Raw genomic sequence first — 17,430 nt, 5'->3', positions numbered from 1 at the left:
GCTTTCGACAAAAGTTTGTGTTTGTAAAAGCTTTTTTAAAAAAAGCATAAACTCATGTATCTGCTCAGCATAAGAAAACAGCACTACTTTAAGAAATTTATAGAAACATTTTGAAGACAAAATACTAGGCAAATAGTTTTTTAATTCATAGGTTCAGTCCACATAATTGGAAAGATCTATTTATAAATATTATATTTCAAAATACTGTCAACTGAACAATATATTCAAATAGTTCATGCAAAGTAACCCTCTGAATTACAATAACTAATTAACACAACAAAACAATCCACATTATTATAACAGATGTATTAATACCTCATGGAAACAAGCAATTTTGTTCTCATTTACAGTAATTTCAAGGATGCCATGGCTATGTAGTAAGAGAGAACTCTACTTGAAATACACTTTCACAGAGCAATCATGAGTTTTCAGCATGGATTGGCACAACCTTTTGTTGCACATGCGAGCTAACACCAAGACAGAGCGGCATAAGCACACTAGAAAGCAATTCACGGATGTTCCCAAGGTTTTCCAAAAAAGCATCCTGTTGGTTTCAGGTACAGTAGTTTAAGACATTAGCACTCTTAGCTACCAGTACTGAACCACATTTACAACCAAAATGCTACCTTTAAGGTACTAATCACTGGGCTTTTTGTCAATCCATTTGCATTTGGTTGCTTCGGTTTATGAGCACTGACACTGTTCTGTCCATTCCAACTAAAGATACATCAGCCATGACAGAAGGCCAGTAGGGAGACAGAAACTTTACCTTAAATCACTGTAGATATATTCAATAACAGCTCCTCTGACAAAATCTTAATGTGACTGGCACTGAAATCTGTCCTATGAAATATTCTAAAATCCAGTAACAGCAGTGAATCCTCCAAATAAATGATTTTGTTGATGAAGTTTAACAGCAAGCCATTAAAGAGGGCTATTCTAGTCTGATTTTTTTTCCAGCTTTTACACATACAAACTTAGAACCTAAGGCAAACAATCATTTTAAGGCACAGTATATAAGCATCAAAACAACCTTAGTTATAAAGAATACACTGAAGTGTGCTTTTACTACTCAATGCTTTTATTTAAGTAGATTAAAAAAAAATAAAGTAGTTATGACAAGATGTGGTCATTTTACTCCCTCCCCCTTTTTTACATTCCCCTAGCAATTTTAAGTTTAGCTTGATGATCATTTCACTGAATCTTTGCTATCAAGTTTACAGAAGGATCAAACATATCTTCAAATACCAATAAAACAATCCTCCAGATGCTAAAGTTTTACTGTAAGTGAACCCTGGTATCTCTGGATACAGAAAAGGAGCGACAAAAATACCTTTGTTAGCTATAGGTAACTGCCATACTATACATATGCAATTACTCTTTTTCGGAGATAACGTGCTACAGAATGGGCAAGCACACTTGAAATCAGTGACAAGGGAATTACTGTGATTAAAGCTCATAATTAATTTCCACTACAGAAAAAAAGGTGACGGGAAGATTTCCATCTGTCTTCTCATCCACTTTAAAGAATCAGCAACAGACTTCAATGCTCCGTGAATGCTTGTACTATCAGGGATGTCTGGATGTTCTCTCTATTCAGAGACACTCTTGGGCATTGCAAAGCACGTTAGAAATATCCAAAAGTTAGAAATGTCCATCAAGCAGATGCTGCTTTTCTTTTAAGATTTCCAAATCTTCTCCACCACCACCACCACTTTTCAGTCCCCTTCCCTTGCTTGCCAGAATTTGCATGCAATTCACTTTTCAAAGGAAAAGAAGTCTGGACTAAATCTTTGAAGGATGATTAACAATTCTCAAAATAAATCCTCCTTTCCTCTCCCCCTTTTCCCCATACATTCCAGATTTCTGCCAAAGACTTGATTTTAAATGACAAAGTGAAGGGCCAGTTCAACGGTTACTACACATCACTTTTGGCTACTTAGCTCTTACGAGAACAGATTAGAAAGGCTATTAGACACTCAAGTCTTTGCGTGAACATGAAAAATCTGTTTGCATTATGAAACCTGGAATTACTCAGAAGTAAATACTCAGAGAAATTTTGCCATATTTAGAACCACAGGTTGACTCGCAGGTTTGCACAAGTTTAAGAACGGAGCTGGGATGCAATGGAATGTGTACGGAATTCTTGACTTAAGCGACGTCAAGCATATGCAGAAACAAGGCATATCAATTTCAGTCATTTTACTTAGATGCTGACTTTTGAGCAGAGATGAGTTCCCTATGCTAACTGTAAAAGTGTAAGCACTCTAATTGTGCAGATATATTCACTTCCCTAAAACTTCACAGAGTTTCTTAAATATCACTCTAGATTAAAATCCACAGTCATTTAGAAGTAATTTTACAAACTAATTAGATTAAGCACCTAAAGATTACGTTTACTGGCACTAGACAAAGTAATTACAAAGTAGAACATATTAAGAATAGTGAAGTAACAGGTGCATCTCCAACATACCTTTGTACTTGCTCAAAGGATTACACGACAGTAAAAATGAACAAGCACTTTGCAAAGTAACACCTAGGGAACATTTTTAGCCCCTCCCCAACTAAGTTTAGACATTACTAGTACAAAAACAATTAGATGCAATCCACTACTTGCTTAGATGGCTGACTTAGCACAGGATTATAAACCATGAAGTGAAACTGAGTGAATCCTGAAATTTTATTGCACGCAGCACCTAGGAAAGAGAGAGAAAAAAGAAAGATTTCCTACATTTAGGATTAGTGTCTTTGTCACTGCACTTTACCATCTAAAACCTAGTCATTAATTCTGCTACAATGGTGTAATTATCCTTTTACAATGTTTAACCCAAGATATCTCAAAAGTATTTAATTTTGAAGTAAAAGTACAGGTCTACTGACTGCTTTAGTGCAATTAATGCCCTTATAATACCATTCAAAATAGTAATGTAAATTAGGAAAAAAAATATATGATATATATATATATCAGTCCTGATTAATGTAATGAATTCCTCAAACTCTAATCTCTCAAACACAGAATTATGGGAAATAAAAGATCAAAGAACAGCAATAAGCAGTCTAACTCAATAAGCCATGTTGATTAGCAAATTGCATTTTCTACTGATCTAAGAGTTCACTAATGAGATGATGTGCCACTAATGGCACAATGATTGATTTTGGATTGCTTTGAAGCTATGATGAACTGTCAGTCTCGCTGCCTTGTGCCGTATCTATGAGAGGCTTTCTTTAACCCTCCAAATTTATCACAGACAATCCACGACAATTTATTAAGGTTGTAAGAATTTTTGATTTGTACTAAAACTTATATAAATTTCTGTGAAAGGCTAACGCATCAAAATGCAGAGTAATAATTAAGTCCACAATAGGACAGTAGTAATGATAACCAGCAATTGATACTATGGAGGGACAATAATGCTGCAGTGGTTAAAGAATAATTAGTGACTGCTGCTTTAAAGTCCACCTTCATTTTTGTATTTCTGTGGCCTAGCTAGCTTTTTTTATTGAAGAACATACATACCATAACTTCCAGTTGCATTGGCACATATAACAGCACCAAAGAACTTTGGTGCATACTTCTGGATTCTAGAAATAACTTTCTGACAGGCTACTGTTGGGTCTGTTCCCATCCTCATATACTCCACAGCTTGATAGCTAAAACAGAACAACCCAACACCCAGAGAGTTAGTTTTCCTCAAGTTATACATTCCAAAATATGACTGAGATATCAATTTCTTCAAATAATGGAAAAGCATGGTAAGGAACCTTTAGCCAAACTTCAACTGGTCATTATCACCCAAGTGTTATATAAAATGTAATTAGAAATAGGACTAAAATGACTGCAAGATGCCATCTAAGCCACTCATCATTCTAAGGCAGTACCAAACCTGGGATATCTCTGTCTAATCATCTGCAGAAGAAGAGGCTAAGCAGCAGACCAACTCCAACAACACCAAAAAGAGCAATTAAAAGAGTTCTCGGCTTTTATTTTCCATTGCACAGCTAAGTTTGACTTCAAATGTTATACTAGTGCTCAGAGGCCTATTTCAAGATAAATTTTTGAAAAAAAAAGACCTCTGATACTACACTATTGACAAATTTTGACTCCTGTAAGTATCAAAAAGTCTGATAAAAATATGCATTTCTGAAAAGCTCAAAATTGACCATCTTTCCTTCTTATTCCATGAATGATGTTACTATGTTTTGATCAAGACTTTCATCCACTCTCACGTTTTCTGCAAACTGATTCTTTTTTTAAAATATTATTCTAAATTCAAGAGCAATCAAAATTATTTTCTTTTTATTTACAGTATTACTAAACAAATGACAATATGAACAATGCTTGAGATAAATCATTTGCATTTCCAAAAAGTTCACAGAAGCAAAAAATCTACTTTTGTTGTCATTTACTTTCAAAACTTGAAGGTTAAAGGATAATACATAATGTAACTTAAGTGCAAACAATGCTGATTTTATTTTGATGAAAAATAAAAGTGTCAACTCCTGTTACACTAATATAGACAGACAGTATTAACTATAGATGTCAAAATACTTAAGAGAATTTCTTGCATTTTGAGACTCCCTATTACTTTTGATTTATTATACCTATCAGATGGGTTCAAATTAACCAAAGATATCTGAATATATAGCTGTATTTAACAGAGGTCTCTTCAGTGATCAGTAACTACATTAAGATGTTACTATTTCAAAGAAGGTGGTCAGAAAATAGCAACAATTTTGCCCTTGGACACATCCTTCACTTCCAGCACGTTGATTCTGCTCACATGAGAATGCACTTTGTTTTTTATTTGTGAACACCTAAATAACATGGAATTCCCTTCTATTTAGGTAAAACCTGTATAAGGGACTTCTGATCAGTCATCTAGTTTGAGTTATTTTGTTTGCACCAACTGGTTTTAGAAAATATGTTAAGCATTTTAGCAGCCTGAAGGATCTAGTTGAAAAGTAATGCAAACTTTTATTTATTAGCCTCATCGTGGAAGTCAATTCACTGCTCTTGCCAGTACCTCAGAGTGATAGTTGTCAATATCCTCTTATCTCAAAAGTGGCTTGGAATAGTTTGAAAAATCTTTGAGGAATTACAACATTTACATTCTACATTACATTTGAGGATTTGCAACATTTACAAATGCTTGCTAGCAGATGGGTATTTATAACAGCCACAGTTTCCAAAACAAGAAAGTTCCTTCAAGAAGCAGTGTCTGTTATGTTCAGCATGGACTTTCATAATGCATTCTCACTGAGACCCATCCACAAGGATGACTGTCAAGATTCAGAGAGTAATGAAAAGTCGTATACAGGTTAGGCAACCATGACAGCACTAAAACATCTCTTCTAAACGCAAGTTAGATACCAAGTACATAAAATATGATACAATTACACCACGCACCTCCGAGTAATTTGAGACTCCCTCCTCATCCTTTCTACAATTTACAACACTTATTTCCCACCCAACCAAACAATCAAGAGGAGAGAGTTAGTGAGTTTGTTAAAGAGCATGCAGATTAGGCACTACTATTGCCTGCTTGCTCCCAGCTTGGCAATACTGAGGGGATCAGTCATCCAGAAATTTAAGAAACACTGAAGTTCTTTGTTTCTTTCAAGACAGGTTATAAGGGCAACTTGATTCTGCTACTGTTCTTTCCCCTTTCATTCCTCTTTTACCTCCACTTCAGCACCCTACGTATCAGACTGACTTTTCAATCAATTACTGAATTTGTTGAGTTCACATAAGGACAAACCTGGGTAAGAAGCGCATCATGATGTCACCATCCCCAGTGGCTGCAGCCCCTCCTGCTGTACTATCAGCATAAGCTCCTGCGCCAGCTATTGGAGAGTCCCCTACACGGCTTCAGTGAACAATGGAAACGAAAATGAAAACAATATATACACACACACACACACGTATAATTAAAAAAAATCTATGGCAAAAAAATGGGTTATAATCTACTAATTCAGTGAGGTTGCATTGATGTATTTCTTCACCTGATACTTACTGGCAAGTTCTTATGACTTGTGCACCAATTTGCCAAATTTACTGCGTCTAGCTGTGTCAGTAGTAAACCCACAGGAGAACAGAAGAGGTAAGAAAGTTATTCAATTGTAGTCAGAAGTCTTGTCTTAAAACTACTGATGAAAGTACACTGTGATAACCTGACTGACCTAAACCTTAATCCACCTCCAGAAATACCATCTTGTTAGTATACTAACTCCTCCAGCTGGGGCAGTAAGGTTTAGCCAGTAGGCAACAGTAAGTAGCCGGGGACACTGGTATCTTCAATAATTTCTGTTAAATCCAGAAGATATCCAACTTTGCTGACAAACAGGACTCCTGGTAATGGAGGAAAGGAACCTCCAAGATAATATATATATAGATACAGATATAGGCGTTGGGCTGTGATTCTGTGTACATTTCTTTGGAGACTGTGTATCTTTTCAAGATGGTGCATTGTGCCAAATCATTTTCCAGCTTAATCAGTTTCTCAGTACTCAGATTTATGGCAGCCCAGAAATAAGCAAGGTCAATTTGTGATAGCCATGATCTAGAATGTACACTGTCACAAGCATCCCAAGCTTTTTACTAAAACCACAAATACTAACCCTGGAATTTTGTGGACTCCACCATTAGTAGATGTCCCAGAAGCAATGGTTCCACTCTCACCAATTACTATCATACCTAAAATTTTTAATAAAGAATGAAACATACTCAGAAGCATATCTGATGCATATATTAAACTGTCACTATAGTTATCATCGGAAAGAACCATGATAGCCAGACTATTTGAAATTACTGATACTTTGAAATATGGAAAAAACAGGCTCTTGAAGAAAGTTCTTTGTAAAACACATTTGGAAAGTTTTGGATGGATTACAAGAGTCTAAAAAGGAATTCTTAAACAGTGGCACAGTAGTTATTTCAGAATATGTTATTGCTGTCCAAGTAGCCAACATCTTTTGATATGCACCTATGAGATGTGGTAAAGAACCAGAAGCCAGTCTGCACTGGTACCATCAGAGCAACAAAGTTTGGAATTCGATAAACTGTGCTTGAAGCAGATCAGAGAGAGAGAGAGACATGAACTTAAACTTGGTAGAAGGTGAAATACAGCCTATCAAAGTTAAAAGGATTACATGACAGAGTCATTTGTGTGAGTGATCCCACCCTTCACTAATTTCATTCTGATGAGGAAACCGCTGCATCATATTGGAGCAATTCAGATTGATGCTAGGAACCGGCTGGGATCAGCAGCTTCTCCATAAGGCAAGACTTCACCTCTTCAAGACAGGGCAACAACTGCTGCTGGCAGCAACTTCAGAACATACTGACAGCCAAGCAACAAAATTCAAACAGCTGAATTCTGGTTCTTCTTCTCATAGAAGAAGTTTTCTAATCAGTAGAAGCTAAAAGCATAGACACACTGGCTCTACTGGAAGGACATCAGTTCCTACCAATTTCCTAAATGCATTCTGAATGAAGACACTTTTCAAAATGTGTTAGTCAAGGAGATGTTTCACAAATAAAACCGTGGGATGGGAGAACACAGAGTACAAAGATAAGTGTCAATATATACTACAAATCAGCTTTAGACTGCTTAATCAACTTCTGCACTGTATTAACAAATTAACCTCTCATCCTGACACTCTACAATTTGAGTTTGCTAGAATATATTGAAAATTGTATATTCTAGGAAAGAAAAATTCTTAAATTGGTAAGTAGTCTGACTTTTGTAGAACATTAATACGTTATTAGTAGCGAGGAGTAGAAGCAAAGATGAAAGACCAATGCCTGAAATGACTTGTTAATTCTTCATATTGAAAATACTGTCAGACAAAAGGTTCTAAATTACTAAATTGAGAAAAATCCAGCCTAAAACAAAAAGTTAAATTTTAAGATGACAAATTATAAAGCTTTGAAAGATATGAATTTGTAACCACTCCACTATAATGCTTGCTGCCTTTGTCAAATCTGCTCATGAATTAGCTAACAGACTTGGCAATTAACAGTCTTTTATCAGTAGACTCCTATAAGTCTTTGGGACTACTACTGCTAACCTGTTTTAAACATATCAGTTTCTGCAGAAATTTACTGCTTTAATTAAATGCCAGAACAGAAGTAAAATGAAACTTGGCTTTATTTCGTAAGTTTAAGGACAATTTGACAAACTTTTCTTCTGGCAAGAGCACTAAATTAAAAACGTTTATTCACTTCTCCCACCTCTGCAAAACTATATATATATATATATATATATATATATATATATATATGTATATGTATGTATGTATGTATGTATGTATATTTAAATTGGGCTGACAGCTAGCAGGGAGATTTGACCCACGTCAGCCATAATTTAGATATCAAGGTTAAAAATAACCATTTCTTATTTTTTCTGAGCACCCGTATCTGCCCAAACTGTGCCAAGACATCTGAGGCAGAAGCAACAGGTCAATGAACACAAGATGAAACAAGTGGCTGTATAGGCAGTACACTAAAACAAGTGAATTAAAAAACCCCCAAACCACCCAACCAAACTGAAGCCTACTTTATCTAAGAATTTATAGGCATTCCATTATAATACAAATAAGATTCTTGAAAACAAGAAATATTGCCTATATGAAGTATTTTTATTTAAAGTCAGCATGATTTCATCAGCAAAGGAATGAGGGAAAAAAAATTAGCATCAGAGAGTTACCAAAAGTTGTTACCAATAGTATCGTGATTATGAACACTTATTCTTCTTTGGGAGATGGTCCAATCTTCTTTACAAATCACTTTTTCAGCCTTTTTGTATGGTCCACAGGATTTTGAAGAGTCTGGTACTACATTCTGTAATTATTTCATTATTTGCAAGAACAATATATTATGCTTCATTACAAATAGATTTAAGAATGCCACACTCTACCTACAATCTACTACCCACAGAGCAGATGCCATTTAAAAAAACCAAAAAAAAAGCAGCTTCATCAGAATGAAGAAAACAAAACAGGTTATAGATTTTAGGCTTCAAAGAAAGAAAAGAACGGAGCCTTTTTTAATAGAATCCAGATAAAGCATCACAGTACTTTCTTAACAAAAAGGAGAATATATATTGAATTAAAATGGTTCAATACTACAGCACTTCAGATGCAAGAAACAATGAAGACTATGTATAAATATGTAGAAATCTGCAATTCCAATTTCAAAAGAAAAAAAGAAACACAACAGGCAAGTTTAACATGGACAGCTGCACTAATTTAATGCATTCATAGGTCTGCACAAAGCAACTCAAACTACGTATGGAAAAAAAAAGGACCTTAATTACTACCGTGAAATTTCCTTTATACGTGCATAAAAAGCTACATTCATTGCTTAGTCTCGTTTGCCCAAATTTAGAAACTGGGGAAACAAGAGAGGGGGGGAAAAAAGAAAAGCTCCTCCAAACACAAAACACCTCTTCAGCAAGGTCAAACCCAATAGGATTTAAGAAAAATTGCTACACACACTGTTTCTATCAAATGTTTGACATATAGAACAAACCCAAAATTGTCAAACCAAACACTTCTTCCCCTAGATATCAAGCACAATTTCAATATGTTGAAGGAACAATGCCGCATGACTGACTTTCTAAAACCCACTTCACCACCACCACTGTACTGTACCTTCCAGTAGTTTGGCTGACAGCTCTGATTAAGCCACTCTGAATACATCGAAAGAGATTTTGGAGTAGTTAAATCTTCATATGGAAACCCCATCCTTACAGCAAACATGGAAGCTTCAAAAAAATTAATATATTAATGTATTTTTTATATATATATTTTATGGTAATGGCTTCATGTAATATTATCTAGGAATCAAGAAATTCTATACTCTCTATAAGGATGAGAAAAGGTAGCAGTAACAAAAAAATGAAAGCAAATGATCTTCTCTCTCTTTACTAGTGATACCAAATTTCCTCATTTCACTGTAACTATGTTAGCACATGCAAATTACATCACTGAAAGGGAGAAAATCTCAGTTTTGTCAATCAACTCGACATAAATAACAGAGTAAGAATAGCCTGGGCTGTGCTTCACAGAAATATTTAAATAAAAGTAAACATTTTATTTATAAAGCTAGACTTCTAGGAAACGTGAGTAGCAGAGATATTCACACAGTATTTACCACTAAAACTCTGATTCTTGCAGAAATCCATCCACCTTCCTACAAGGCATTACACTTCTTGTATCTTTCAAAGTGATTGCTTCCCTGTTTTGAAAATTAATAGAGTACATAATACAAGGGCAGATGAAATATCAACACAATCAACAAAAATGCTCCATTTCTAGGAAAAATTAGGAAAGTAAACTGTGAAAAAAAATCAATTGTTCTCATTTTTTAGTTATAGCTACCTTTGATATTATCTAGTAACAGATAGTGTTGCTAAATTCAGATGTTTTACAAATTTGTATTACCAATGCTTGATATTAATGTCACTGTAATGCATAGCTGAACAAGTTTCTCCTGTCCAAGCAATAGGAAAAGCTTCCAGTTATTTCTGGACAGCTTTATTATGTTTTTCTTAAAAAAAAAAAAGACACAATCAAATGTACTCAGGCTAATGCTCATGTAATGGAAAACTGACATCTTTAATGACACAGGCACTCATGTTCCCATTTCTTGAACAAACAGGCAGAGGCCTGGGGTTTTTTGAAATAAAACTGTTCTTGTGCATGTTTTCAGTCATTCTTTTATGACTTTTGCAGCTTTGTTTCTGTTCTTTGAACTTTTCTGTTTAGATATTGGTCTAAGTATTGCTAAGACATAAAAAGGAAAAGGTCAGGCACGGTGTGATTATTAAACTTTCCAATCTACTGAGACAGATCTGAAAATTTCTCAGCAGACAATAACCAAAATAAAAAATTTTGTTCCCACTTGCAATCATTCTGCACTCAATGTCCCTCGCCAGACTCAGGTCTATGTTGGTACACACAGTCCTTATTGCTGGGTTTCTAAGTCTTGTCCTAAAGAAAGTATGCAGCAAATGAAGTAGCTCTTTCAAAACTACAAGAATTGAACAGATATTCACACTGACCAATAAAAGCTACATCAATATGGAACTAATTAATTTTTATGTAGACCATTGTCACTATAAACCTCACCAGTAAAAATACATCAGCTTTGGTTACAGTCTGGTTTACAACTACAATGGCAAGACTAAGAAAATGACATTAGGTTTGAGGGGTTTTTTGTTCAAGACAAAGTCTACCACTGTCATCATCTTCATAGAAGATGTCTCAAGCTTTCATTACAGCTTGTGATTAGCTAAAAATTAGCAGTTCACTTACAACTTACAGTATCATTTTCCTTACACAATATAATACAATTATTTGTTCAGCTCCTCAGTTTTGCATTGTTTTCAAAGCCTCTTTTTTCCTTTTTGGGGGCAAAGGAAAGACATCTATGATATTTTACTCACTGCGTGAAAAATGATGCAAGACTTCAACAACTATTCGTTTGAATGGTTTTGCTCTCTAGTCAACTATTTCAGTGTTCATAGCGTCTGACTCAATTTTTGATTTACGGATCTAGAACCTTGTGACTCACGATCAGCCATTTTTAATTTACATTACTTGTTTTCTCTTTCTTCTACACTGAAAATGCTGAGAATGAAAAATTCAGAGAGATAGCTACAGAGTCTAGATAGAAGTCCAGATGTAGACATTTTTTAAAGTCCAAAGACTTTATTAATTGTTTTAATTTTATTAATAATCAAAGATACTACCATTTTAAATAATGCATACTATCATTTTCTTTGCATTGTAAAATCTAAGACTATGAAGGTTCTAAACAAGGACGTGACAGGACATGAAAAATATATCCTCTTCCTTAAGTTCTCTTTGTACCAAATGTTTCAAACACACTTACTTCAATTTTTGAGTCAAAGTAAATCAAATCAGTGAAGGCTATCTAGGTATCATGGCACTCTAAGAGATTCAGTAAGTATATTTAACTTGAAACTGAAAATTTTGCATTACTTTCACTAAAACTTTAATGCCAGGAACTACACACTGGCCACATATTATCTTTGGTTAGCTGATGATTTTTAAATGTGTGCTATAGCTTGCCTCCTCCTCTCTAGTGTGAATTACTCAGAAATTAAATTTTAAGAGAAAGACTTTCCTGGACTGCATCACTAAACATACTCTAATAAAATCATACAAATTCTTAAAGTTCAGGAAAATAATAAGGAATAATCTCTGGCATCTTCAACTGAAAAAAAAAAAAAAAAACGCTTGCATAGATTACAGACACTTAAGGTATTTATACGAAAAGATTTTACTGTTCTAGCTAGCTTTCTGGTCAAAAATGTGAACATTTTTATGTGGAAAAGAAACTGCCATTTCCCTCAACGTGATTTGAAGGTTAAAATGTTATGCTTCTGAAGCTATAGCTCTACTTTATCAGTCTTTACCTGCTAAAAGTGATCATGGCTTCTTTTATCCTCATTCCATTTTCCACAGAAAATATTCCACATTCCTTCACAAGGAATATTATTCTTCCTCAATTTCTCTACTGCTTTGATTCGTTCACTAGTATTTATATCTGAGTAAAAATTAGAGGTGGTTATGTTTTCAGCTTTCCTGTCATTTTTTTGTCACTATTGCTAACCAGTTTCCTCTGAGGAAGTTCTCATTAATAGAAAGGACCTAGCATAACAGCCCTGTCCACATGACTTCGTTATGCAAAGTGCTATCATCTTAGTTTGGAAAACATTTAAAACTAGTACTTAGTTCCTCACTTTCTTCATCTTTCTTATCCTTTGTGTTCATTCAACCAACTATGTTTTTAAAATATTCTGCTATCTACACAATAGGAGGGAAAAGAGTATCATGAGCACTTCTTCCCCCTCTATTTAACACCTGACCAGTTTCTTTTTCAATCACTAGAGAAATCTCTCTTACCAAAGATAGTCATAACCTAAACATGGCCAACCACCTGAATTAAAATAAAATCTGTAAATCCATCTTTCTCTTTTCAGACGTCCTGTCAAACATAATCATCATCTCCTCTATTTGCCCTACTTTACCCATCCAAAAACCCTGCTGTTTAACTTACTTCTCTATCATTTTGTATACATTAATTCCTTCAAGAACATTTTATCTTTTCTTATCAATTTCAAAGCACTTGACTCACCTCTAAGGCACAGATAATGTCACTTCTTTTTAAATCTCAACTCCTACACTTGTCTCCACATTTCTTTCCAAGTAGACCCACACATTTTAAAAATCCTTAACTGTCAGCCAAGTAACCTTCCACTTATTACTTACATACCTCCCTGGAATATGCATCTCTTTTAAAGCTAATATTATTCTATCAGCAATAGCTCCTATTTTTAAACCTCAACTGTTCCTTGAGTTTGCTATCACTCATTTGTTGTGCCTAAGAGTACAGCCTCTAATGTAAAAATTTTTTAAAAACACTCAAGTCCTCACTAATATCTTTAAACTATGACATGTAGTAATGGTGCTCAATATATACTAAAGCAGCCATATGTAACTCTACAGTCTACTAATTCTGTGATTCTTTAGAAATAGTTACTCCATGGTTTTAAATGAAATATTTACGTCTAACAGCTTCAGTTTGTATTATGCCTTGTGTCAAATCATCTTTGTTTAATACTTGTTTTCAGTGATACTAGCAAAGCCTCAGGATTACAACTTAATATTTGCAGTTGAATTGCTGAATATACCATAAAACTATTTTTCTTTTCACGTGGAAATAGTGGAATAAAACCTAATTCATACATATGTAATAAACTTAGTAAATATTTCAGAATTACTTGAGTATGTTCATTTGATTGTCAGGGAATCTCTACCCATGTTATCAAGATAAACATATAGCAACTGTAACTATAATAAGGAGGGTTTTAAGACGACACTAAGACTTGGAAACAGTTAAGGTAATAATTACCTGACTCTCCCACTAATAAGGTATGCTTAGTGTGTTCAATGACTTTTCTTGCTACACCAATTGCATTTTTTACACGTCTCAGATCTGCAACTGCCCCAACTTCCATAGTGTTGCTGAAAACAAGAAATATTTAAAGCCTGATTAGATCAAGTTTAATAAAAATACAAGAATGTTTTCACATTTTTTATTAAACAAAATCTGTTCCGATATAAAGCAATACATTAAAACAGCAAACTCCTTATTTAACTGTTCTATGGTAAGTAGCCATAGACAGATGGTATCACACTAGTAGGTTAGAACTTCATACATACATAACTTCCTTGCACTGATGGGGGGGGGTTATTATTTAAGTAGCAACAACTCCAGGCAGAATAGTACTTTTGCTGGAGTAACTGTTCTGTAACATAAATTTGTATCCTAAACCAAACAAACACTTGTTGTTCTTTTTGAAGCAAGACAGGTTTAAATAGTAAATAAGATATGGAAGACAGAATTGTTAAAAAGAAAATATTTATGAAATGAAATTAAAGGGAAAGCTTATGATGCTACAAACATGAAAACTTTGTCTTGGTTACCATTTGCTTTTTAGGTGCTCTATCTACAGCTAGATTATTGCATTACATGTAAAGACAAATACACTTAGTTACTCTTTCACCAGTTACAGAAGTATTTTTTTTCTAGTTCTACAAGTTAATTTGCCCAAACTCAGCCCTAAATCAACAAGATCTCTGTAACAACCCTTGTATTAAAATGTGCTAAAAATTACAGGGATCATTCTTTTCTCCGTGCAGTTCTCTTACCCATCCATAATCATTGCATCCAGTGTTGTTTCTCCACTTTCATCTGGGCTTCCTCCATATCCGACACTCCCATCACATTGGTCAATCTCACACTGACCGCAACCTTTTTCAACTGCATCCAGCTCAGAACCTCCCATCTGTAATATTCTCCATGCTGTAATCAACACAAATAATTAAATGTCAACAGTGAAAGTAGTCTCCACAATTACTTTACGAATGCTTTAAAGATGGACACTATGATGATGCATTATGGAAACAGACAAAAGTAAAGTATAATTTACAGGTGAAACACATACATGTTTAAAAGAACTGAAACACAAAGTATTATTTCTCTAAATACTGATTTGCTTGCATATCTTATCAGTGTTTCTGAGAAATTAACCTTCCCCCAACCCCCAATGGAAAGATATTATTTACTAAGTTATCACAAATTCGCTGTATTAAATAACCTCCTCTGTCCAGGATCAGTCAATACTTTATTAGCTGTGTAAAGCCTTTTTGAGGGGTGGGGGCAAGGGAGGACAAGGAAGAAAAGAGGGAGAAAGCTTAGTAAAAATCTTATGGCAAAAAAGACAAGCAAGTTATAACAATCATTTCTCTTCCTCAGAGAATACTAATTGCCTAGCTATAGAATAAAAATATCTGAAACATACATTTAAACCTAGTATCACTAACAATACATAAAAACAAAAACAAACTGAAATCAAGATATATAAGCAATATCAACCTTCACTTTCTCCTATTCAATCCTTAGTTGATGCCTTCTATTTCTTTAATATCTAGCTCAGAGCCCAGTTTAGTAAGACACTAGAGATGTGTCAAACATATGACTTAAATAAACTGGGCCTGAAGGCTTTGCTCATGAGAAATACTTCACAACACAGGACCTCAGGCAAGATTTCCCAAGATGCTTGAGCTTGCTGCCATTGACAGCTGCAATGCTGCTGCCTCCTCTGGTGCTCCCCTGGTTGACATGCTGTGCACAGAGGAGGTAGCAGAAGAAAACAGCACAGCTCTTTTTGGCAGCAGAAAGCTCTTCTGTTGTCTCAACCATCTCAAAAAACCCTCATCTTCACAAATGCTGCATATAACTGCAAGCAACTGGCTGCAAAAAGGAAAAAAAAATACTTGGCATCCAGCTCTACAGATGCTTATCTGCATCTGTAAACAACTTTAGCATGAGCAGTACTGCTCCAATTGCAACCACCTTTTCTTTTGGATACTTTCAGACATTTGCCAAAGAAGGGTCTTGTTTCCAAGACAGTATTTCAGTTCTGACCTATACAAGGCTTTAGGTAACCCATTTCAACAGCAACGCATCACCAGCGAGGATTTATTTACAACCTAACTATGCTAACATGGCCTACGTGTACTTCTAAATCAGTATGTACAACTGATTTCTGTTGGCATAGTTGCCACAGAAAAAAATTGTCTTGACTACTAATAATGCTTCACAAAACACAAAAATATAATTCTCAGAATTATTTAAATTTTCAGGAGGGAAGAATGGATATTGGTGACACTACTAATAATAAACAACTGTTTTTAACAGCAACAACTGAAACCACATTATTAGGGAAAATAACTTTTTTTAACCTAGCTTTTCCACAGTTTCCCACAAAACCTATTCGGTTTCTTTACAGTTTTTCCCCCGACACTGAACGTAAGCCCTTTCCTCGCAGTTCTTGGCGCCGCGCTATGGCTCGGTGACGCAGGGCCATGGGCGTAACAGCCAGCCCAGCCGCTCTGCCCGCGCCGCTCCGAGGCGGCCCAGACCCCAACGCCAGGCCGCGGCCGAGCCGCCGGCACACGCGGCGTGCGGCCTCCCCACGCGCGCACAGAAGCCTCCTGCGCAGTTTCCCTTCTGGAAACGCTCCGGCGCGCTCGCCTGCGCGCTACCACGGGCGTTTTTCAACACTTTTTGCTGTCTTTAAAGCCGGAAGGCAAAGCCCCGGCCTGCCCGGCCGCCCGCCCGCCGGGGACACCTGTCTCCGTGGCCTTCCTAAACGCCCAGGTGTTGACGACCAGAGGCAGCGCGGCCGGAACCGCCGCCGCCAGTTGCACCGTGAGGACCAAGAGCAGGAGCAGAAGCAGCTCCCCCGCGCCCGCCGCCATCGCCGCCCACTTCCCCCTCCCGGCCCCCGCGGCGGCGCATGCGCGCGGCGGCCCGCCGGAGGCCGTTGGCCGTTGGAGGCCGAGCGGCGGGAGCGCTCTGGCGCCGCCCCCCCACCCCCGGCCGGGAGCCTGCGGGCTGCCGAGCTCCCGGACGGAGGTGGGATCCTGAAACGATTAAAATACAGTGGATGTTTCTGGTGCTCAGTTTCTGGTTTCCCCTTAACGACGGTCTCGGGGATGGCAGTTGGTCAGCGGAACTGTTGGGGTGGCCAGAGGCGAGGGCCAGGAGTGGGGACGCGCCCGTGTCCTCCATCAATCAGAGCCGTCCTGGGGACGCAGGAACAAGGCCCTGTGCTGGCCCATCCACCGAGCAGTTTGTCAGGGGACAGGGCAGAGCAGCTTCTGACTGTTCCTAGGAAAAAAAAAATGTGCTCATGAGATTCACAAGCATCATCTTGCTGCCTTGTTGCATGTTTGTTTTGCTGGAAGTATTTTGCTTGTGGCCCAGAGGCATTTCTGTGATGGAGGTACCACAGGTCTTCTGTGGTAAATAGTTCACTGAAGAATTTA

General features: G+C 36.6%; 1 protein-coding gene across 1 annotated transcript; it reads right to left on the bottom strand.

Moving 5' to 3' along the window:
- Nucleotides 1–1,060: 1,060 nt before the first annotated feature.
- Nucleotides 1,061–16,860, bottom strand: AGA (aspartylglucosaminidase). Its single transcript, XM_062574538.1, has 9 exons — nt 16,731–16,860; nt 14,746–14,899; nt 13,946–14,058; nt 9,655–9,767; nt 8,722–8,842; nt 6,619–6,694; nt 5,760–5,867; nt 3,518–3,651; nt 1,061–2,696 (listed from the first exon to the last, which is right to left on the bottom strand). Exons 1-9 carry the CDS (start codon nt 16,858–16,860, stop codon nt 2,596–2,598), a joined length of 1,050 nt encoding a protein of 349 aa, XP_062430522.1. The 3' UTR covers nt 1,061–2,595.
- Between the last annotated feature and the right edge of the window lie 570 nt (nt 16,861–17,430).

Source organism: Rhea pennata, chromosome 4 (assembly GCF_028389875.1).
Source record: "Rhea pennata isolate bPtePen1 chromosome 4, bPtePen1.pri, whole genome shotgun sequence".
NCBI lineage: Eukaryota > Metazoa > Chordata > Aves > Rheiformes > Rheidae > Rhea > Rhea pennata.
Note: the sequence above shows the minus strand (reverse complement) of the source record. Positions and strands in the feature narration are given on the sequence as shown.

Excerpts from the sequence above, each read along its gene's own strand:
- AGA (XM_062574538.1), bottom strand. The coding sequence starts at position 16,860 with ATGGCGGCGGGCGCGGGGGAGCTGCTTCTGCTCCTGCTCTTGGTCCTC. Across the intron at positions 5,868-6,618 it reads GGAGTCCACAAAATTCCAGG|CCGTGTAGGGGACTCTCCAA; the intron begins GTTAGTATTTGT and ends TGTTCACTGAAG. Across the intron at positions 3,652-5,759 it reads ATGATGCGCTTCTTACCCAG|CTATCAAGCTGTGGAGTATA; the intron begins GTTTGTCCTTAT and ends GTTCTGTTTTAG.